Consider the following 23,893-nt stretch of genomic DNA (forward strand, 5'->3'; position numbering starts at 1 on the left):
AGCCCTCACCTCCTTTACCAGATGAAGGAGTTGTGGGGTTATTTAGGTCTCTTAAGGCAGGTTCCCACAGGGACGATGGGATGTACCTGGGTTCAGTCAGGGCCACCCTTAGTCCCCAACAGTTGTCCTCTGGGGAGGTGACTCGGGTCTCTTCTCTCAAACAGAAGAAGGGGCGGGGCCTGGCCATCACAGTGCCTTTCCAAGCAACAAGGCTGGGGAAAATGGAGCATTCTCTCTCCGTGAGCCGGTTTGAGGCCCCAGACCCAGCAGCTCACACCCGGGAGGCTCTCACAGACACCAGCGTCTTGGCCCCCGGGAGGGCTTGCTGGAACACAGCCTCCGACTCGGACCATAGCTGGGGAGTTGGCATTTCTGACAGGTTCCCAGGAGGTGCTGCGCCCACTGGTCTGGACCCACACTAGAGAAGCACCGCTGTAGACCGTCCACAGCCCCCCACCACGCACCTCCTCGCCTTCTGATATTAGACATGTCTTCATAAGAATTCTAATGACCACTAGCTTGTATCAGCTGTTGGCCCTGCGAGGCGCTGTGCTGGGGTCTTCCCATGTGTTCACGCATTTAGTCCCCCCGCACCCTGTGCAGCAGGAGCTGTTCCATTGTGCGGTGGGGAAGATCACCCCCTGGGGAGTTGAAGCCCCACATTGGGGAGCGTGTGACTTACCCTTAGTCCGGTTGCTCTTCCTGTTAATCGGCCCAGTTGGGTTTTCCTGACCCTGGCCCATTACTGCAGTCTCAGAAAATGTGGAGAAGCCAGGGGGTGGCCCTGTTCCCCCAGGGTCGAGATCAGAGATCAGAGGGGGACCGGTGCGTGACGTGAGATTGTGGACAAGTGGGGCACAGTCGGCTTGTGACCCCTAAGATGGGACCCCTCCAGCGTTTGCCAGATGACCCATGAAGACTGTCCACTGGCTCCCAAGTACTGTGAGCAGCGCTTTCTCACCTGTGCGGCTGCACCGCGGCAGCCTCACCACAGGGACAACTCGGCAACCACCCGACGGTGACCCGCTGCCCAACACACTGGCGTGCAGGAATGTCTGGGAGCCGGGCCCCGTGGCCCACAGACGCCAGGCAGGGGACACTGTGGTCCATGCCTCTGCCAGCCAGCCACCCTGCCAAAAGCCAGGGCCACATGAGGTGGGACAGACTCCCTCCTCACTGCTTTATAGGGGCTCGGTCAGCCCACCACAGAGCAGGTCCCCAGGGGAGGGGCTGCCGGGGACAAGGAGAGGTGTGTGCGAACCTTGCTGCTTCCCTCCTCACTGCCATCTTCGCTCCCACCCAGGCTCTTGCTGCACAGCTTCCCGACTGTACTCCCTTCCCAGGCCCCCAAAACTGCCTCAACACACTGAGAACGTCTGCCCCGTTTCCCCCAAATGCAGCTTCTCTCCTAGGACCCACCTTTCCTCCTCCAAAATCCCTCTTCTCACCCCTTCCAGCACCTTCCCTCCCTAGGGACTCCTCTTCCCCTTCTCTTCCCTCTCAGCACCCCTCCCCCGTTCTTATAGCAGGGATCCTTGTCCTGCCCTCCCCTTGGCCAGCTCTGTACCCATCCCCCTCAGAGCTCCTCCCTGGCCATGGCCTTTCCCCATTGCTCTGTCCTGCAGGCCCTGTCTGGCCCATGGGACCGGAACACCTTAAGGACAGGGAACTTTTGAAGTCTAACTTGGACCCCCTTCGGACCTCAGATCTAAGATTGGCCTGGGCCTCCCCTTGCACCACACTTGTTATCTGCTTCCCTCTTCCAGCCCTCCCCTTCCCAGGCCCTCACCCTTTCAACACTTCCCCCCAACACCTTCCCCCTTCCTGCACACAGGGGCTGAGTGAATACTAGCACATACTGTGGGTACCATTTCGTAAAGTAGGAACTGAGACTACCCCCATTTTGCAGATGAGGAAACCGAGGCTCAGACCTCAAAGCCCAGTTGGTGGTGGTGCAGGAAGTTAGAGCATGGGGCCTGTGCTCTTAATTACGGGGCTCTGCTGGTGCAGTGGACCATCTGAGGAAGGCGGCTGGAGGAACAGGCAGGTGGCAGAGCCTCTGGAAGCAGACGAAGGTGAAGACCAGCCTAGACCTTGGCAGAGGTAAGGTGGGAAGGAGACGTGGAGCAGGCTCAGTGGCCCCCATCTCCAAACATTCCGCTTGCCTGGGAGTGTCAGAAAGACCGATGCTGGTCTCTGTGTGGTCCTCTGCCCGCCTGGCATTCCTGGAGGAATGGAGTCTGGGTGGCCGCGTTTGTGTTGAGTCTTTCCATTCCTTACTATTGCCACAAATATTTCCAGTCGTTTTGGTCTGCTTCAAATTGAGACACTCGGGAACCACTGCTCAAGTGAGACTGATCTGTGAGTGGAGGACATTGCCCGTTTCACCAGTTTCAGTGATTGGGGGACCTCACAGATTCCACATGGCATGTTGACTGCCCAAAGTCAGCCCTTCTGGAAGGAGAAGCCCTGTACCTGCTGCTAGAAGGAGGACTCTATTCACAGCGCGGCACAGGGTAGAGGGGTGTCCACCCAGCCCTAGAACAGGGGGACAACTCCCCATTGAGGGTGGAAGCCTGAATCTGACCTGCTTCTTCCAATTAAAACAAGATGAAAATCCTGCCCAAGTCCAACAACAGAGACAAGGGTGATTCCGCCACAGGCAGGTTGTTTCCTAGGGGCAGGGAGGTACCCGCTTGGCAGGAAAACAGGTCAACTTGTCCTTTGCGCATTGTTTCTCTTACCACACCCACACATTGCTGTTCTCCACATTTCACAGATGAAGAACTGGGCCCAAAGAGGGGTCACCTGGCCTCTGTGTGGCGGACCGTCAGGACAAGAGCCCAGGCCAGTCAGGGCCATGCTCTCTGCTCTTCACCCATACACTTTGCCACCGCCCCCATATGAATCTAAATACAGAAATATGTCTGCCACATCCGCATCAAATTATAAAGTGACCACCTAGTCCCCGTGGGCCCCTCCTTCCCCCAGACTTTCGTGCACACTGCTTCCTCGTTTTTTGGTTCCATGCCGTGTGTGTGCCCAGCCCTAAGTAAGAGCTTTGTTTCGCCTGTTTTCAATATGTGAATGGAACCCTACGGATGTATTCTCTTCTTTCCCTCAACATTGTGAGTTAACTAGGTCAAAGTGCATGCCTCTGCTTAGATTTTCCATGCTGTGTAGCATTCGTGGAACGTATACACACGATTTATTTCTCTAGTATTTTATTGACAGACATTTGAGTTATTTTTAGTTGTTGGCTCTTATGAAGAAAATGCTTTGAAAGGTATGTCTTTTGGTACATATAGGACTCTACTTCTCTAGGGGATACATATATGCCTGGGCGTGGAGCCTCCCGGTTCATTGAGAATGTGCATCTCCAAAAGTAATGCTGTTTTTATTCCTTTTCCCAAAGTGTTGTACCAGCAGAATATGAGATTCCCCATTGTTCTGCATCTTCATGAGCAGTGGTATAAAAAGCTCTGCTAATTTTGTCAATCCAGGGGCACACGGCTGGCTCAGTCGGTGGAGTGTGTGACTCTTGATCTCAGTGTTGTAAATTCAAGCCCCACGTTGTGGGTAGAGATTACTAAAAAATAAAATCTTAAAATGTTTTTTATCAATTCAGTGGGTTTGTGGTAGTATCTCCTGGTTTCAGTGTGCATTTCTGTGATTATAATATGGTTGTGTGCTTTTCCGTGTTATTTGCCATTTAGATTTCCTCTTTTGTTCAGTGCCTATTTGAGTGTTTACCCATTTTTCCATTAGATTCTATTTATTGTTTTTATTATTATTATTCATAGGAATTTTCCTTCTCTTTTTAAGTTTATTTACTTATTTTGAGAGAGAGAGAGCAAGCATAGGCAGGGGAGGGGCAGAGAGAGAGAATCCCAAGGAGGCTCCCCCTCTGTCAGCACAGAGCCCAACGTGGGGCTCAGTCCCACCACCCTGGAATCATGACCTTGAGCCAAAATCAAGAGTCAGACGCTCAACCAACTGAGCCACGCAGGCACCCCTGCCTTTTTCATTTTTTAAAAAAGTTTCCCCTTATTTCAAAGATTATGTTCTCTGTGTAAAATATAGAAAAGCACCCAAAATGAAAAATAGCCATTATCCCAACTTTTAGAAATACCCACAGAGTGTTTTGTTTCCTTAAAAGGGCCCTTGAATTATGTAAATATTGCCTTTGGGCTTTTTAGTTCTTTTTAAAACTAACCTCTATACCCAATGTGGGGTTTGAACTCATGACCCAAGATCAAGAGTTGCGTGCTCTACTGACTGAGCCAGCTAGGCAACCCACTTTTGGACATTTTAACACAGCATGAACATTTCTGCAGAACTTAAAAAAAAATAATTTAAGCATTCCATTTCATTTTAATGTACCGCATAGTAACCAAAACTCAAACAGCCTCCCGGTGTTGGACATCCAGATTATCAGTGTTTGCTATTGTAACTAATGCTACGAGGAAAACCTTTGTACCAATCTGATTGTTATGTATATTTCCTGGGCCAGGAGGTAGCATGGCACATACATTCTAGAGAAGAAAGTGAGGTGAAGGGGTGACTTCAGACAGAAGTCAGTGGTAGCCATGAAAGATAGGGGCAGAGGGAGCAAAGTAGATGGAAGCTGCAGGAGGTCAGAGTAACAGGACTCACTGCCCCTAGGCTTATGGCTCCTGCAGCTGGCAGGATGGATGGTGGTGCCATTGACTTATCTGAGAACACTGGAGAAGAGCCAGATGGTTGTTGCTGTTGCTTTACTTAATGATAGGAGTTTAGTACGAAGGATCATTTGATAGTCTTGTTGTGCTGAGTTTGAGGCACCTTTGAGATGCATATCAAAGTAGGGATGTAAAAGTGGTGGTGGATATAGAAGTATGGATTAGAGATACAGATCCAGGGTATACTAATGTGGAGATGGCGCTGGAGTCCAGAAGCCTGGCTCATATCACGTAGGAAGGGCCTGTGTGGTGAAGAGAGGCCTGGAACTAAAGGCTGGCACTCCACGGGTTACAACTGGCAAAGGCTAGAGTGACTTTGCGTAAGTGCCCAAAGAACCCCATTTGTATTGTCAACCCAGATGGAGCAACAAATGTGTATGTTAACTACAACAGAATTAGAAAACAGAAAATCAATAGACAAAAATCAACAAAACCAAAAAAATGGTCCTTTAGAAAGATCAATAAAATCAAGAAGCCTCTAGCCAGGCTAAGACAAAAAGAGAGGATACAAATTACTAATATCAGAAATGAAGAGGGGACATCACTACAGTTCCCATGGATATAAAAATCAAAACGATAAAGGACTACTATATCAATTCTATGCCCACAAATTGATAACCCAGATGAAATGGACCAATTCCTTGGAAGACATGATGTCAAAATTCACATTAAGAAGAAACAATCTACACAGGCCTATCTCTACTTAAGAAATTCAATCAATAATAACCTTCCAAAACATAAAGCACCAGGCTGGCCCAGATGGATTCACTGGTGAGTTCTACCAAACATTTAAGGAACAAAGTATACCAATTCCCCATAATCTTTTTTAGAAGATAGATGCAGAAAGAATACTTCCCAACCCATTCTGTGAGACCAGTATTATCCTAATGCCAAACACAGGCAAGGACATTACAAGAGAAGAAAACTACAGATCAGTATCTCATGAACACAGATGCAAAAATCCTCAACAAAATATTAGCAAATCGAATCTAACAGTGCATAAAAAGAATTATATGCCAAAACCAAGTGGGATTTGTCCCAGGTGTAAAGGCTGGTTCAACATTCAAAATCCAATTAATGTAATCCATCACATCACTAATCTAAAAAAGAAAAATCACATCATATCAAGATGCAGAAAAAACATTTGAAAAAATTCAACACCCATTCATAATAAAAACTCTTAGCAAATAGGAATAGAGAGGAACTTTTTAAAAATGTTTTATTTATTTATTTATTTTTAATTTTTTTTAATGTTTATTTATTTTTGAGACAGAGAGAGACAGAGCATGAATGGGGGAGGGTCAGAGAGAGAGGGAGACACAGAATCTGAAGCAGGCTCCAGGCTCTGAGCTGTCAGCACAGAGCCTGACACGGGGCTCGAACTCACAGACTGTGAGATCATGACCTGAGCCAAAGTCAGCCGCTTAACCGACTGAGCCACCCAGGCGCCCCTATTTATTTTTGAAAGTATGAGCGCGAGAGGGGCAGAGAGAGACACACACGGAATCCATGAAGTAGGCTCCAGGCTCTGAGCTGTCAGCACAGAGCCTGACACGGGGCTTGAACCCGTGAACCGCAAGATCATGACCTGAGCCGAAGTCAGATGCTTAACTGACTGAGCCACCTAGGTGCCCCTAGGGGAACTTCTACTTGACAAAAACGAAATAAAACAAAACAAAACAAAACTACAAAAACCTACAGCTAGTATCATATCAATGGTAAGAAACTCAAAGCTTTCCCACCAAGGTCAGATACAAGGCAAAGATGTCCCCTCTCATCACTCCTTTTCAACAAAGTACTGGAAATTTTAGCTAATTCAGGAAAAGGAGAAAAGGAAGTAAAAGCTGTAGAGATTGGGAAGGAAGAAATAAAATTGTCTTTGTTCACAGATGACATGATCATCTCTATGTAGAAAATCTGAAAGAATTAACAAAAACACCTCCTGGAACTAATAAGCAATTATAGCAAGGTACAGGATACAAAGTTAATGTACAAATATGAATTATCTTCCTATACATTAGCAATGAAGAGGTGGAATTTGAAATTTAAAACACAGTACCATTTACATTAGCACCCAAAAATGAAATACTGTAGGTATAAATCCTAAAAAAAAAAAAAAATAGTATAAGAGCTAGATGAGGAAAACTACAGAATTCTGATGAATGAAATTCCTGAAAAGAAAGAAATGGAGAAATATTCCATGTCCATGGATAGTAAGGTTAAGATGTCACTTCTTCCCAACTTGATCTAAAGATTCAATACAGTCCCAGTCAAAATCCCAGCAACTGGAGCACTTGGCTAGTTCAGTCAGTGGAGCATGCGACCGACTCTTCTTCTCGGGGTTGCAAGTTGGAGTGCCATGTTGGGTATAGAGACTACTTAAAAATAAAAAAATTCCAGCGAGTTCTTTTGTGGATATTGAAAAAATGATTCTAAAGTTGATGTGGAAAGGCAAAAGACCCAACATAATATTGAAGGAGAAGAACAAATGCTACTACCTGACTTCAAGATTTACAATAAAGCAACAGTAATCAAGACAGTGGTATTGATTATAGAAGTTTGTGGTATTGGCGAAAGAATAAACAGATCAATGGAACAGAGTGAGAAGCCCAGAAATACACTGACATAAATACAGTCAACTGATCTTTGACAAAGGAGGAAAGTCCATACAACAGATGGTGTTGGAACAACTGGACACCTACAGGCCAAAAACACATGAATCCAGACACAGACCTTACACCCTTCTCGAGAATTAACCCAGAATATGTGCTGAATGAGCAGAAAGAGTGAAAATACAAAAAATAAGCATTTTATCAGTAGTGGCTTCTGCACCATCTGTTCTAAAGGAACTGAACTGCGCAGAAGATCTGTGAAGAATAACCTAAGAAATCACTAGTTTTACAGGGAGTAGAAAAAGGTGCTTAAAAACAATAAAGGCGATATACATACGTAATCACAGCACAAACTATACATGAGACAAGAGGACTGTGTGGGCTATCCTGGGAGCTCTAAACTTAGAAACAATTATTTTGGCCGAGGTTAGGAATTTTTTTTTTTCCTTTAAAGAAACATTTATTTTTTGTTTCTTTCTTTTCAGAGATAGATAGCAGGGGAGGGGCAGAGACAGAATCCCAAGCAGGCTCCCTGCAGTCAGCCTGGAGCCCAAGCAAGGCAGGGCTGGATCCCACCAACCAAACCATGAAATCATGACATGAACTGAAACCAAGAGTCTGACGCTTAACCAACTGAATTAGGGTAGAGAACCAGCACAACACAGATTTTTAGTGCCGATAAGGAATATTACCAGCAGGCTTCAAAAACAAGATATTCAAAGAAATAAAAAATATTCAGTAAATATTTATGTTCTTATTTCCCATCTGTCCACATCTACTCTGTACTGGAGCTCAGACAGTATAGGATTCCTAATAATTCCCTGTGGTTTACTTAAAAGAGGATCCAGTGGAAAAAAAAAAAAAAAAATGGGGCGCCTGGGTGGCGCAGTCGGTTAAGCGTCCGACTTCAGCCAGGTCACGATCTTGCGGTCCGTGAGTTCGAGCCCCGCGTCAGGCTCTGGGCTGATGGCTCGGAGCCTGGAGCCTGTTTCCGATTCTGTGTTTCCCTCTCTCTCTGCCCCTCCCCCATTCATGCTCTGTCTCTCTCTGTCCCAAAAATAAATTAAAAATGTTAAAAAAAAAAAAAGAGGATCCAGTGGAAATTGGAGGGGAGACAACACCACTTTCACAAGAAAAATGAGTAGAACCAGAAAATGTGAGCAGTCATAGAAAATATGGAAAGCTGTAGGAGAGATGGATTAAATCAGTAAAAATCTATCATTCCATACAACCCACTTTGCGATAATTAATACAAGCAACAGTAACAAAGTCTGGAAGCCATGCTGTCAGACCAAAACTTTATTTCACGATAAACGAACATCTGAAATGGAGGAAGCAAATATGAGCAAGCATAACGAAAGTGGTGCTCAGGGGGTCCTATCCAAAGAAATTCAAGACAAGAAAACGAAAAACAGATTAAGGATGCAGTTTGCTGCTCCGTTTGTTTTTATAGCACAATGGATGTGAAAGGCAATGCAGCCTTTACACTCAGGATTTTTAAAAAATAAACTCTGGTTTTTAACAACCTGGCACACAGCCCTATCTATAATTAGCTATAATTTACTGAAATGTGGAACCTTAAATACAGTATAATGAAAACTGAAACCTCAGAGGGAGAATATGAAAAAAAAATACAAATAAAAATAGGGTTATTGCTGCAAGGAACTTGTAGCTATTTGTAGAGATTAATCTAGAACTGTGTCACATTGTTAGAACAGTGGGAGGAGAAAGTTCTGGCCGATCTGGTTGAGTGTGATCTAGTCTTCAGGCCCCGTGCCCCTTCCTCTGGGCACATAAATCCTACAAGGCTGCCTGTCGCTGAGACCTTCCTCCAAGACACAAGAGGTCCAAAGTGTCGTGCCAAAACGTTAGCCAACCAGGTGGCCTTTTGAGGCCCCCTTTTGGGGCTTAGTAACTAACATACATGTTGGGATCACCACACAGAGTGCTCCATGGAAATTCCACCACGTTTCCTAAAGGAGGAAAGACCTATTTCTCGACACCCTTCCGGAAAGCATCCGTGGAGCACATCAGACTGTCTCAGAGTTCACAGCTTTTCTTCTTCCAGAAAATAAGACATGATCCTTTTGGGGCCACTAAATTAATAAACTGTGAAAGAAACTGAACTGACACTTAGGAGTCTGTTATCGACAGAATAGTGAAATTTAAGTGGCAAGTTTAAAAACTGAGAAACTTTCCTCATTTCTCCAGCTGGAGTCTTTACTGGAGGTTGACAATTATCGGTCTCTCATGGGACTGTGTGGCAGCACTCTCAGCATGTGACTGTAAGAGCCCCTTTCTTGGATATGAAAGGCAGGAAAAGGCCTCCTGCTGGGTGCTGCATGTCTATAGAATGCTGGCTGGTGAGGCCCTTGCTCTGTTTGACTGTGGACCCCAACAGGCTCAGTGAACCGTTACACAGCGACCCGAACACTCGAACCGAACACCGTACAGCTGTCTGGTGCCTGCATATCAAAGGCCTCAGGGACCTCACTCTGTGCTTCCAACACCAACAAAGTCAGTTCCAAGCAATTCTGGGATGTCCGTAGGGCTGAGAAAAGAAAGAAAACAGAAGCCTGATTAGATCAGCAGTCTCTGGAGCATTGGGAATTGATCCCAACCGAAATAAGAGCTGAAAGCCTGGTATAGTTAGCTGTTTTCATTTACAACTGAGAAAGCTTGGACCCTAAACCACAAATGAGGTACTTTATTACCTTTTTTGTAACATTTCCACATGTGCTCCGTGAAAACCCGATCTTGAGGCACTCAATGATCCCTGGTCAAGCGAGCTTACAATTAGGGTGAGGCAACAGGAAACCATATATCCTGCCCTAGGACACAGCCCACAGCTCCTGGCGTTGATGTAGAATCTGACTTTACATGTCTATTATGGGACTGTGCGTCGCCGAGACCTTCCCAAGACATGAAAGGTCCAAAGTGTCGTGCCAAAATGTTAGCCTGCACCTCAAGAGCCCCAGCCGGTGAGGACAAAGCAGTTCTGTGGCAGGTGAAGCACCTGCTCTGTCTCGTGGGCGGGCTTCCCAGAGTCACCTGAAAACAAAGGAGCCAGCCTCTTCGTCTCGCAGCATGTTGGAGCGCCAGGGTGGCTGAGCGGCCCTGGTAAAGGAGGGGCAGGCGCAACATGCCCGCCGGGCCCTCCCCCAGCTCCCAGGGGCTTCATTAGTTACCAGCTCTCTGGGAGTAGGGGGGCAACCCTCGCTTCTCTGTGCGTCGTGCACAGGGGCCTCTCACGTACTTCCGAGGACAGGGAAGGATGGAAGAGGACAAGAGGATCAGGGAGGGGAGGGGCAACCAGAGGTGCTGAGAGGAAGGGCAACCAGGCCCCTGCTCGCCTGGGCCCCACTGTCTGGACAGCTGCCTCTTCACCTCTCCCCTGCCGTGCCAGAGCTCTTAGATGGCTCCTGGTCCCAAACAGGGCCAAATGACATGCACCTCAGCAGTCAGGGCCCAGAGTGAAATCTCCTCAAGGGCCGTCTGAGGCCAAAACAAGGGCTAAGATGTGTGTCGAGGCTCCCGACTGGTCGAGAAGGGAGAAACACAAGAGAAGAGGAACGAGGGAGGAATCTGAGCTGGCTGGGAAGCGGAGCTTAGGACAGGGCTACAAACAGGCCTGGGACAGCAGGGGCCAGGCTGGGCGCCAGCAGCCTGTGCCCTTCAGACTCCTTACCTTGGGCCAGGAGCCCTGCTTGGCCATCGTCTTCACCTCCTGCTGCAGTAAGGCGTCAGTGAACTGCTCTGCCTGCCTGGCCTCCTCTTCCTCCTCTTCCTCCTGCTGGTCCTCTTCCCATGCCCGCAGCTGGCGCTCTGCAACCTGGCCACCAAGAACAAAGTCAGCCGGGACAGAGCTCCCTGGGCAGAGCCCTGCTTCAGGTCACGAGGGAAAGCCTGTGGATCTACCACAGTCAGAGAATCCAAGCTAAGGCACAGTGATGGCAAGTACAAGAGGGAAGGGCACTGATGAGACTGGAAAGGTTGCACGCATGGTAATGTGCAGCTTGTGAAAAGCTCCAGGTGTGGCCACGTGCTTGGAAGATTCTGTGTTCTCTACCAGGTTCCAAACTGAACAGAGAACGGTGGCCCAGCGAGCCACATGCCTGTGGAGGCAGACAGGAGAGGGATAACAGGTAGGCACGGCAGCCTCGCTCCCACACACATGGAGGACCTGGAGTGGCGCCGGAACGAATCAGGAGGGTCGGGGTTTCAGCTGGAAATGAAATGGGTGTGCTGAGCTCACAGATGTGGGCCTCTCGGACAAGGTCTTAGTGCCTGGATGTGGAAATACGTCAAGGGTGCCCGCATCCGGTGCCATAACGGTGCAGAGGCCACAGCAAGCATTCCCCTGCTGAGGCTTCCTCCCCCACCAGGCTCAGCCCACCTGGGCCTCCAGCTCCTGTTTCCTGGCCGATTTCAGTTCTTTGCTCTCCTCTTTCTCACGACGAGCTGACTCTCTGACCTCCTCAAGATTTCGAATAAGTTGCTCCCGGTGTCTCAGGGATTCCTCTTGTGCCCGTCGGTTTTGTTCAAGCTTTGCTTGTATTTGTTGTTGTCTCCCGGTCAGAACCTACCCTCAGCAGGAAGGCAAAGGGCAGATTTCAGTTCGACTTAGCAGTTCCCTATTCCACAAGCTGTGGACAGGCTACAGCTGCCCCAAGACCCAGCCTCGTCCTCAGCCTCAGGCCCGAATACCCCACGTGAAGGCAAGTCAGATCACAGCAATGGCCCATGCAACGTCAGCCCGGCTTCCCACCCGTCCCCACCACACAGAAAATGCACACAGACCACGCGTTAGGGAGAGACAGCTGGGCACTGACAAGATCCAAGGAGGCGGATGGAGCTCCCTCCCCAGGCACAGAAACAGCAACAAGCTTGTGAGCCTCACTCCCTATCGGTAGGTTCCAGAAAAAGAAAGAAACCACAAGCCACACAGATGACCGGAAGTAATCTGGGTCATCCCCTCAACCTTCGGGCTCTAAATACTTGCAGAAACCTTGCTGGGCTTGAAACCTGGCCACAGCACAGGATCACATCTAGAGCAGTCAGGACTCAAGAATCAAGAACGGTGGGAAGCCACTTGCCGTACCCAACAGTTATGCTCCCGGGACAGGACACGTAAAGTGGCCACAACTAGGAGGAATTTTTTTTTTTCATTTTCAAATTTGTATTTAAATTCTAGTTAACATATAGTGTAATATTGGTTTCAGGAGTCGAATTTAGTGATTCATCAATTACATATCACACCCAGTGCTCAACACAAGAGGAACGTTTTTAATAGGGAAAATCAAAGGTGTTGCAGAGTACTGGTATTCACAGAAGGGAGAGAGCCCCACTGGACCGGACTTCCCACGGATTCCAAAATGACATGCAAATATTTCCATTTTTAAGCCACTTTAATTTTCAATACATGGATAATGAAAGATTTTTTCTAAAAGATTTCTTTAAAAAAAAATTTTTTTTTTTTAAGTAATCTCCACACCCAATGCAGGCTCAAACTCATGACCCTGGGATCAAAAGCCACGTATCCTACCAAATGAGCCACCCAGGTGCCCCTCATTCCTTTTAAATTGGGGTACATCTTAACGCATTACTTAAATACTGACGAGTTGTGTTCTTTCAAGAGTCCACTTCTGGTTATGCACCCCAAAGAAAAAAATCCTAAATAGGATTTTTTTTAGGAAATTTCCATTTCCTAAAAATGGAAAGCCTTATGAACCAAGATGTTCACTGCAATGTTTCTTGTAACACCTCAGGAATAAATCAGAATAAAAATCAGAATAAAAAGAACACCCACAAGAGGGGAATAGGAAAAAAAACCCACAGTACACCCAACGTGATACATTAAGTGTGATATCATCAAAATATCTACAAAGGAGATGGAATAGTGCATTAGAATGCTGGAACTCAACAGACAGTATAATAAGGAATACGCAGAAAGACATGTTTGCACGTTTCCACACAGAGTGGAAGAAACAGAGTAACAGCGACTATGCAAATAATGGGGACCTGGGTGACTTTGTTCTTACTTCCTGTACTCCTGAATTTTCTTCTAAAAAGCTGATACTACTTTCACAATGACATTAGAAGTCTATTTAAAAGGAGCGTCTGGGTGGCTCAGATGGTTAAGCGCCCAACTTCGGCTCAGGTCATGATCTCGTGGTTTGTGAGTTCCAGCTCCACATCAAGCTCTGTGCTGATAGCTGGGAGCCTGGAGGCTGCTTTGGATTCTGTGTCTCCCTCTGTCTCTGCCCTTCCCCTGCTCATGCTCTGTCTCTGTCTCTCTCTCAAGAACATCAAAAAAAAAAAAATTTTTTTTTTTAAATAAGTCTATTTAAAATAAGCAGAGAGGCCTGTGTTCCAGACCATTTGGCAGGGTCAGTACGCGCTCGCAGCCAGGATTACCTCGCTCATCAGTCTGTCTCGTGCGGTCCTCTCCCGGGCCCACTCCGCCTCTCTCTTTTCCCACATTTCCTTGGCCTCTTCCCTGGGAACACAGAGTGGATGACAGCAGGCTCCTTGCCACCACTGATGGCAGATGAGAACTAAAGACGTGACAGGGCTCCAGCGCATCAGGTACACACGTTCCACAGGGCCAACCTTCAAACCCACTTCTGCGTGCAAACTCTTCACAGTTTACAACTCTGGACTAGCTCATGGAGAGTACTCCTACAGGAAGTACTTTAAGTTGCCTGGGTTATGCTCCCACCTCCTTACAAAACACAACTGTGATGGCTTGCACCCAGGCCATTTAGACACCATGGCAAATGAAGCCACCAGGACCCTGGAGAGGCAGAGGAGCCCTGCTGTGCCTGAGCTCGGTCACTTTGCTCCTGGGGTCACTGCTAGCTCGCCCTGTGGCCTGAGGCAAGTCAGTGACCTCCTCAAGTGACCTGAGTACCTACCCTGCGGATGGACGTCAGGATTAAATAAGAGGTGGATGGTAAAGCGCTCTGCACGGTGTCTGGCCCACAAGAAGTGCCCAATAAATGTGACATGTTATTCAATTTTTTCAATCTACTAGATTTTTAGGATCCAGACCCATTTAAAAAAGACCTAAGAAGCATTCAGCGTCTCCATAATTTGTAACAATTTCCTTTCAAATTTCTAAGATCTTACATGAACGGATCCTTACTCTAAACCCTAGTGATTTCCACCTTAAATAACAAGGGAAACACCCCTGCAAGCCGGGTCTGCTAGCAAACATGTGCTCCTCCCCATGGGCAGATTAACAAGGACGGATGCTTCAGTGACAACAGGAGACCCTGGTGGTGGCCTGCGGAGACAGAAGGGACCAGAGCAGAGGCTGGGAGGGTCCAGCGCAGGCAGGCACCGCCTCTCACCTCAACAGCAGCTGCAGCTCTGCCTCCCGCTCCCTCTCCAGCTGCAGCTGCTCCTCGATGGCCTGCTTCATCCACGCCGCATCGGCCACGGCCTGCTCCCTCCTGGCCAGGCGCTCGCGCTGGTTCTCATCCTCCTTCTCCAGGAGCGCTTGCAGGATGCGCTCGTCCGCCTCCTAGAGGGTGGAGGAGGAAGCGCGGTGGGCGCCCCTCTGCAGCCACAGCACCCCCCCCCCCCACCGCAGCTCCCACAGCGCCCCCTTTCGGCACTCAGCACTGACAGCAGACGTTCGTGATGCTTCCAAAGCTTCCCTACATAGAGATGGGAAGAGTCAGGGTATAACCACTTAGGAGTGGTTTAAAATAATGCAGGAGAGGCCCCTTTGCCACCACGCACCTGTCCCTGCCCTCGGACATGCCTGGTAGCACAGCTTTTGAGAACACGGCTGGACAACAGTTTCACTTCTAAGAATATGGACTAGAGACCCAAAGGCACAAAACCAAATGCACAAAATGCTCACTGCAGAGGCCCCGTAGAGGAAAAACAAAAATGACCCAAAACGCATCTGTAGGGAACTGGCTGTAGTGGACATGTCCACAGCGAGATGCAGTAAAGAACAAGGGACTTGGGAGGTCCTGGGACGGAAAAATGTACTCGGGAACAGCAGTGGCGCTGCCACCCCTGGACCACCCTGACGGTAGCAGGCAGGGATAGAGGTAGGCGGGTTCTCTCATTCACTATCCCTGTCCCCGTGTCACTAGAGAGCCCATCGACATACCTGACAGGAACACTGAGCAGCCAGTAAGAAGAACAAACTCATTCCAAGGATTTGAGGTTTACTGTTAGGTGACTGTGCTGAGGAATGCCACTTCAGGTTTTAAAGAACCCCACCACCGCCCTCTGTGTGTGCTGGGTAAATGTATCTAGAATACACAACAAAGCAGACCCCCCTGGGGAGGGGTGGGGGTCGCGAGCTCATCAAGGAGGAATCTCCCCTAGTGTGTTATTCTTGCGAGAACGCACTCATTCTGAGCGATGGAAAGCATTTTCTTCCAAAAAGGGTGAAAGAAATGCCAGGCTGACTCAGAACTTACCAGTTCCTCTTGGATCTGCTGTGCACGCCTATTGAGTTGCACGTTATACTGATGTCTCAAAAAACGTCTAGAAAGGAGCAAAATACGGTCTGCCTTCAGTGTCTTATGAACGATTAGCGGGGGCCAGATAGCTACTTACTACAGATCTTTCTGGTTTGGGACAGCAATGCAAGTCTGAGAAAGCACGAGGCTTGCCCGTCTGGGCACACACACCCCAGCTCCGCCTTCTGCCGGAAGGCTGCCATCTGCTTCCTCTCTTCCTCCAGCCTCTCCAGCTCCCACCGCTGCTTCAGCAGATTCTCCTGCTCCTTCTTCAGTTTGGTGGCCTGTGGTGACAACAGTGCACCCAGTTAAGGTCATCAGAAACGGAGCTTCCTTCACTCTTCATGTGCATTTTCGGCAGATGCCAGGCAACAGGGCTGGCCCGGCCACCTGGTGATCAGAACTCCCTCTTACCTCTGGGCTCTGAGCCCTTGGCCCAGCGCACTCGCTTCCTCCAAGAGCCTTTCCCAGGCCTGTGGACAAGGATCAGATCCATGCTCCATGCTCCTGCAGGACCCTGCACTTGTTCACATCTTCCTATAACTTAATTCCCTTCCGCACCTGACATGGTTCCTGCCATGAAGGCCAGGACCGTGGGTCTTGCTCACAGCTGTATCTCTAGCACCCAGCTCAGTGCTCAGCATCTAGCAGATAGTGGGCATTAAGGATCTGGTTCTGGAATCATTTGGGCCTAACGAAGGACGGGCTTTCCCTCAGCTAGATGAGAAAATCTAGCCCAGGTATCTAGCTCAGGGAGACTGCACAGTATTCTCAGAACAGCCTCCGAAACCAAAGACCTCATGGTTTATGCCTTGAGATCCAAAACATGCTAGCTGGGGAGAGCTGTAGCTGCATGCTAGAACATCAGACTAAGTCAAGTCTACTTAGTGCACTGGATTACCCAAGTTCCTTTTTTTTTTTTTTTTTTTTTGGTATAAATTTTGAGAGCGAGCACATGTGAGTTGGGTATAGGGTCAGAAGGGCAGAGAGAGAGAGAGAGAGAGAAAGAGAATGAATGAATGAATGAATGAATGAATGAATCCCAATCAGGCTCCACGCTCAGCATGGAACCTGACATGGGGCTTGATCCCACAACCCTGGAATCATGACCTGAGCCGAAATCAAGAGTTGGACACTCAACCAATGGAGCCATCCAGGTGCCCCAGGAAAATCCAAGTTCTAAGAAGGCTCTCACATAGAGCCTAAAACACACGTAAGAGAACAGCTATTAGCTCCATATTGTGAACATTCTAGGATCTGGACGCACAACCTAGGGGGATGGAAAAACCACGGCGAGGAGTATGTGTCTGAAGGGAAAACCCAGCAGTGTTGCACTTCTTAGAACCACCCCTCCCCAATATGGTCTTTTTGGTGCCGCTTCCTAAATGCCTGCTTTATAACGGCAAGCGGCTGCAGGAGGAGGCCATGCCCTCACCTCCAACTCCTTCAGCTTCAGCTCCTCCACCTGCTGGAGCAGCGCCTCAGCCTGGAGTTTGCCCTCCAACCGCCTCTTCTCCTCTTCTGCTTTCATCCGCTCCAGTGCTTCCCTTCGGGCCCTTTCATATTCATTTTCATACCGTTTGTTCTCTTCCTCTTGGGTGGCTTCTTGCTACATGGGGTCAGATGAACGCAGGAGGTCAGAATCTGTCACATAGCCAGCAAAGACCCAGCTCCCCGCCGCTGTTCCTCATTCCAACGTGTCTACAACAGAGGAGGTCATGCCACTTTTCAGCTGCGTGACCCCGGGTGAGGGTGCGTCTTCCCCGGCTCTGTTCTCACAGTGGGAACCATGGAGTGATCCTTCCCTCAGAGGTGATGCTGGGGAAGTACTCAGCACGGTGCCCGGCACAGAGGAGGGGCTCAACAATGTCAGGATTCCTTCCCTTCCAAAAGTCTCCCCAGTGAACCCAGAGGCAAAGCTGTGGGTTCACGGAGGTGTGGACTTTTGTCCCCAAAGGTGCTGCTGTCAGCCCGGGTTGAGAGTTTATGATGTGTGCTACATCAAAAGAGACTGCCAGCAGCAAAAGCGACCTTTAAGATGCACTTTCCACCTGCCAGTGGCTGGCCACTGGTGTTATTCTGCCCTGGGGATGATCGGAAAGGATTCTCGTACATGTAGGAGCAACAGACGTCTGCTTTTAACGTGTTAAAGTTAACTGAGATAAAGTCTGTTCCTGGACTGGACTCATTAACATCCAGAACAAGACAACTTGAGAGACCCGGAGTCACAGCACTTCCACCATGCCATGTAGGACTATTTCCAGAGTCATATATCACACCTGTTTTTTTTCTTCTTTCTGCATTTTCCAAGAGTTTATCACGTGCTCCTTGTGAAGGGCTGATTCAATCTGAGGGTGAGAAGGCAGAGAATGTTCATTTCCTCACTGGTTCATCCGACAGATGGACGCTGCAGAGCACAGTGCTACGCCCTGGCAGGTGACCAGAAGTTCCCTAGGCAAGGACTCAGAGGGGCCCAGATACCTTACAAGGGAGCACAAGATGACCCCAACATATACATTTGGAACGCAACTCAGTTAGTAAACCAAAGGACCAGGCAGTTTGAAACAGATCTAAGGAGTTGTAACAAAGGAACACAAACTTTTCTCCCAGTACCCTGGGGGTTGTGCAGGGGCAGGTCAGCAGACGCTGGAATGGAAATACGATCTCAGAGGCCACCCCTGGTTGGTCTGAAGCATGCCAGGGCCCAGAACAGCAGGAGCTGGGTGAGGGCCAGACTCAGCCTTTTGCCTGGCTCCTCGAAACATCCTCTGCAAAGCGGTGGCTGTATAAACATGTACTCCCCACAGCAACAGATGTAACACATTTGGGGTTATTAAGAAGAGATACGGGTTTAGCGAATCTGTTGGATCAGAAAATGAACTGGAACTCTATCCAAAAGCTTTTGTTTGGGAAATTGTTTATAAAAATGTTTAATCTCTTTCTCAACTTACAAATGTAAACATCCGCAACTAACTTGAGTGTTCTAAATAAACATTTCTGAGTAAAAGACTTTGGAGCACCCACCTAAACGCTCAAATGGCCAGGGAAAGGAGACCTCCCGTGGCTTAGTGCTAACTGCACAAGGCTCAAAAGCACCAAATTGTTCTATTACTTAGTGGCTGGCAATTTTCTAAATATAATTACAAATAAATTAATGCCACCAAACATATACGCAAAATTTAAGTTAAAATACATCAATGAAATCATCACGGATCATCTTCCTCTAGCCCCGTCTCCACAGAATGATGCCACCCAAGCCAGACCGCCCCCCACCTGCCCCAGGATCTTGCATATTTGTCCTCCTTTCTCCTGCCACCCTGTTCTGGTCTCCGCCGTCACTGCCCTGGTCTCACCACCCCCTGCTCACCTCAACACTGCTGCCAAAACTACTGCTCCCTGAAATGCGGCCAGGGTGCCGCCACAGCCCTGCTGAAAATCATCCAGGTGCTCCCCAGCGCTTCCAGGAGAAGGCCACACAGGGCTGGCTGGGGTCCAGGCCCACGTGCCTCACCAGCCTCAACTCTTGCAGCCCCTGCTCGCCATATGACATCACAAACTCTCAGCCACTCATCACTCCCTGGATGCACTCTGCTCTCGTGACTCCAGCCTGCTCCTCACTCAGCTGCCTCAATCTAGAATGTCCTTTCCTCACCTTTACACCATCAAGTTAACACCCAAGTCCTTCCAGACTCCTCCATCCCCGCAACTCCTCGGAGATGCCGCTCTGACCCACAACTGAGCTGGGGGCACTGCCCCAAATGCCCATCCTCCTGGGCCTTCCCAGCCCACTGCAACCCACACTGGACCGCAAGTTCCTAAGAAGGGAGGACCCCAGCTAATCTCCACGTGCCCAGGTGCTGGACCATGTGGCAAATGTTCAATAAGTATTGGCTGAACACCCAAGAAACCAGATCTGCATGTGGCATCGTTCAGGTGGCCGGGGTGTTCTCTGTTCCACCCCAGCAAGAGAAGCAAGTTCAAAAACAAGAAGAGAAACATGATTTTATCTACTTAGGCAAAGCAAAGGATCTCGCTGGTTTTCACCTCTCGAAGTTTGGGGTTGTTCTTCTTCCAGTGTTCATACAGAAGCTGTTCGGCAATCTGTCAAGGAAACACAAAGAGGGAAGCCTGATGTCACTTTTCAAATTCATTCACATTTTGGATAACCCACAGTGGCGGTCAGCTGAGGCGGAGAGCCCCTCGGCTGGCATGCTGTCACTGCGCCTGCCCTTCGGACCTACTGCCTGCCTTGCATCCCCGGCTCTGGGAGACACCAGAGTGGAACCAGACAGCTCTGACAAATGACTCCCACAGTGGTGATGGAAGGGCGCCAAGATCTGATGCTACAGATGGGTCCCAGATGTGACAATCTGCTTCAAAATATACAGCAGGCTTAAAAACACAGACTGGGGCTCACCATTCCCCACAGCTACTTGGAAGATCAAGCATACCAGTGCGCAGCCTGCTGGGGCCACAGGACTGATATAAAGACAAAGGACTTGGATGTAATGACCTGAGGTGACTCGTGCAAAACACACGTGGAGAACAACGTAGCACAAAGCACCTCGCCCTGCAGGCTCTGGAGTTTACCGTTGTCTCATCAGACCAGTGTGCCCAGGGACCCCGTGTGTGTGTCACTGACGGGCTGGGGACGCTCCTGCTCCGTAGGCTCCAGAAGGGCTAGGAGGAGTTACCAGTTTCCTTTGCTCTTCTCGGGCTGACTTGAGATCTCCATGCCGCTCTCGGAGTCTGCCTTCCCTCGTGTCCATGCTTAGCCTTAGCTCCTCCAGTTGTCTGGCCAGCAGGGCCTGCTCCTCCAGCAGCAGCTGCCTCAGTCTCTCCCGCCTGGCTTCCAGCTGCTTCCACTTCTCCTCCTTCAGCTTCTCACGCTGATAGGCATGCATGCTGGGTGAGAAGGAGCCCTCCCCACGTCAGTCATGCTACAGCCACACGTGGCACTCTCTGCTGTGCAGTAAGAGAGGCTGAGGTGGACATGACGGGGTGACACGGTAAAGTGTCTTCTGGCTAAAGTGAAGACAGCGGGTCACAGACCACCGTGCACGACAGAATCTTGCTTTTGCCATAAGAAAATGTACATTGGGGGCGCCTGGGTGGCTCAGTCGGTTGAGCGTCCAACTTTGGCTCAGGTCATGATCCCATGGTTCGTGAGTTCGAGCCCCGCGCTGGGCCCTGTGCTGACAGCTCAGAGCCTGGAGCCTGCTTCGGATTCTGTGTCTCCCTCTCTCTCTGCCCCTCACCTGCTCATGCTCTGTCTCTCTGTCTCAAAAATAAAATATTTCAAAAAAAAAAAAAGAAAGAAAATGTACAGCGGGGGCGCCTTGGCGGCTCAGTTGGCTGAGCATCAGACTTCGGCTCAGGACATGATCTTCCTCTCTCTCTCTCTGCCCCTCCCCTGCTTGCGCTCTCGCTCTCTCTCAAAAATAATAAACTAAAAAAAAAAAAAGAAAGAAAAGAAAAAGAAAATGTACAGTGGTCTCACATATGCATGTGGTAACAGTACTAGCTAGTATTATTTGAGCAATTCCTATACACTAGGTATTATATCTAGGGAGAGCTTTCTATTAATCACACACCCAACAAAGTAGGTTCTGTTTTAGCCCCACTTCACTGATGAGGAAACTGAGGCTCATTCATATAGCAAGTGACAGTCAGGAATTCCATCTGGGTTTGTCTGACTCCAAAGCCCATGCTTTTAACTTTCATGTTTTTTACATGTATTTCTGCAAAAATGGATGCGTGTGTGTGCGAATATTTGTACACACACAAATGGGGAAAAGCATGGGAGGACGGGTGTATCAGACTATTTACTGTGATTCTCTCTGGGGACACGGTGTTACAAGAAGACTTCCAGGTTCTATACATATTTCTTATTGTTTTCTCTTTTTCAAAGCAAATGTATTATTCACTGATGATCTTTTTTTTTTTTTTTTTCAATTTTCAGTTGGAAAACATCACCATGCATGCAATCTATGCAACTTCCTCAAGAAAACATGCTGATTAGCCATGGGGTTCTTAGTTCTTACAGCCACATCCCCTGAACAACAAGTGCTTTCCTGCCTCCATCCCATCAAGGTCACTGCCGTTACCTTCGCTGGTAGGACGTCTTGGAGCTCCACTCCGCCTGTTTGGAGCTACAGATATCAGACATCTTGAAGTAGCGGCTGTTCTGGTCCCACTGCTGCCGAAGCCGGGCCTCCTGCTCTCGGTGTCGCTGTCGGGCCATCTGCTGGTCCAGGAGCCTCCGGCTGCACCATTGGGAGGGCAGCGTGGGGAGTGCCATCTGAGGAATGGTAGCAATGGTAGGAAAATGAGCCTCCTGCAGCCCCCTAATGAGTGGTCCTCATCCCTTGGCTGCCCCCTGGAATCACCCCACTCCAGACCAATGACATCAAAGAAGTCTTAGCTCAGGCTCCCAGGCATCACCATTTTTAATTTTTTTTTTTTTTAAGTAATCTCTACACCCAACGTGGAACTCAAACTCACAACCCTGAGATCAAGACTAGCATGCTCTTCCCCCTGAGCCAGCCAGGCACCCTAGGCATCAGCATTTTAAAAATCATGTGCCATCAAGTCTGCAAATCATCACTGTTTTTAAATTTTTTTAGAGAGAAAGAGCGTGAGCCGGGGAGAGGGTCAGAGAGAAAGAGAGAAAAAGTCTCAAGCAGACTCCATGCTCAGCACAGAGCCAGATACAGGCCTCCATCCCACCACTCTGGGATCATGACCTGAGTGAAATCGTGAGTCACATGCTCAACAGACTGAGCCACCCAGGTGCTCCTGCAAAGCATCACTTTAAATAAGCCTGGACTCCACTCAGCTGTGAGCCAGACATCAAGGGCGCTACAGACAAAGACCGGGAACCAGTCCTAGCAATGCTGGACCAAGCACTTGGGGCTTTCTATGCTCCCCACAAAGTAACAGGAATAATAATCTCAGGAACAAAAAATGTACCAAGCTCTTGACATATATGAATGATCTTTTTCACTGTTATAATCACTCCATTATTTGGCAGGTGAAGAAACTTAAGTTCGAAATGGTAAAGTGACTTGCCCAAGACCACAGAGCCAGGAAGGAGAGGCAATAAAAGAGGTGGGATCCTAATTCATATCAGTCTCAGGCCAGAGCCCAGTCAAGAGTCTGCCTGTTGGGACCAACAAGCCCTGGCTCTGGCAGCCCCCAGGGAGCAGCCTCGCCTGCCCTCATCTTACAGATGGAGAAACTGAGACTCAGGAAGAAATCGATTTGCCCGGGTCACGGAGCAAATGGGGCCATAATTGGAGACTTGAAAGCAGAGAGCAGTCTTACTCCGTACACGTTCCCTGACCCCAGAGCTGTCCTCCTGGGCAGGGTCTACACTGTGCCTGGTTACGACAGTGCTTACGGAACGTCTGTCTGGGTCCAGGCCAAGCCTCAAACTCAGTGCTCAGACCTGGGGGGAAATAATCTACGTCTATGGACCAAACGTGGCCCGCAGCTGCCCCTTTATAACGTGTCTTAAACCTGTGGCGCGCCTGACATGATTTTTTCCTTGCCCTGCAAGCCGCCCGCGGAAAAGCTTTCCGCCGGGAATCAAGAAACAAGACTCCGATCCCGCATCAGTCGCATCCTTCACGCAGCCTTCACATCCACGTACGCTTTGCAGAGCAAAGCGTCGGACCCAGAGTGCGCAGGGAACAGTGAGGACTCGACGGCCGGTCCCCCGGCGCCCACCGCGGTTCCCGCCAACACCGGGCCACGGCGGCCGGGCTCCGCGCGTTCGGGCCCCCACGCCGGCTCCGGCCGAGCCCAATGCCCGACTCACGTTTCTCCGCGCCCCGGAGTTCCCGAAGACTGCCCCCGCCGAGCTCCCGCATGCCCCAACCAAGCCCGACAGGTCCCGCGGCCACGCTTCCGGGGCCGCTCAGCACCAACTCCGGCGGTTTCGCCGCTTGTTGCCGGGGCAACAGACCGATGACGGAGCGCCGCGAGGGCCAAGCCGCCTCCAACGCGATACCGGACGCTCAGACAGAAAGGAGGTTGTGATTTTTCTCTGGCGCCCTCTCGTGGGGGG

At 49.2% G+C, this 23,893-nt stretch overlaps 1 protein-coding gene across 1 annotated transcript; it reads right to left on the reverse strand.

The window, feature by feature from the left end:
* Window positions 1-8,617: 8,617 nt before the first annotated feature.
* On the reverse strand, window positions 8,618-23,787 carry TCHP (trichoplein keratin filament binding). Its single transcript, XM_049619163.1, has 13 exons — window positions 23,645-23,787; window positions 21,930-22,123; window positions 20,517-20,727; window positions 19,867-19,923; window positions 18,102-18,170; window positions 17,258-17,431; window positions 15,994-16,106; window positions 15,781-15,847; window positions 14,689-14,861; window positions 13,751-13,832; window positions 11,730-11,915; window positions 11,022-11,165; window positions 8,618-9,884 (listed from the first exon to the last, which is right to left on the reverse strand). Exons 2-13 carry the CDS (start codon window positions 22,121-22,123, stop codon window positions 9,852-9,854), a joined length of 1,503 nt encoding a protein of 500 aa, XP_049475120.1. The 5' UTR covers window positions 23,645-23,787; the 3' UTR covers window positions 8,618-9,851.
* Between the last annotated feature and the right edge of the window lie 106 nt (window positions 23,788-23,893).

The sequence above is a fragment of the Panthera uncia genome, assembly GCF_023721935.1.
Source record: "Panthera uncia isolate 11264 chromosome D3 unlocalized genomic scaffold, Puncia_PCG_1.0 HiC_scaffold_8, whole genome shotgun sequence".
NCBI lineage: Eukaryota > Metazoa > Chordata > Mammalia > Carnivora > Felidae > Panthera > Panthera uncia.

Bases quoted from the DNA above. Each gene is read 5' to 3' on its own strand.
- TCHP (XM_049619163.1), bottom strand. From the start codon at position 22,123: ATGGCACTCCCCACGCTGCCCTCCCAATGGTGCAGCCGGAGGCTCCTG. The intron at 17,432-18,101 runs GTGTGATATATG...GACCCCATGTAG, and splicing joins AGAAAGAAGAAAAAAAACAG to CAAGAAGCCACCCAAGAGGA. The intron at 15,848-15,993 runs GTGTGTGTGCCC...GCTCCTTTCTAG, and splicing joins CGGCAGAAGGCGGAGCTGGG to ACGTTTTTTGAGACATCAGT.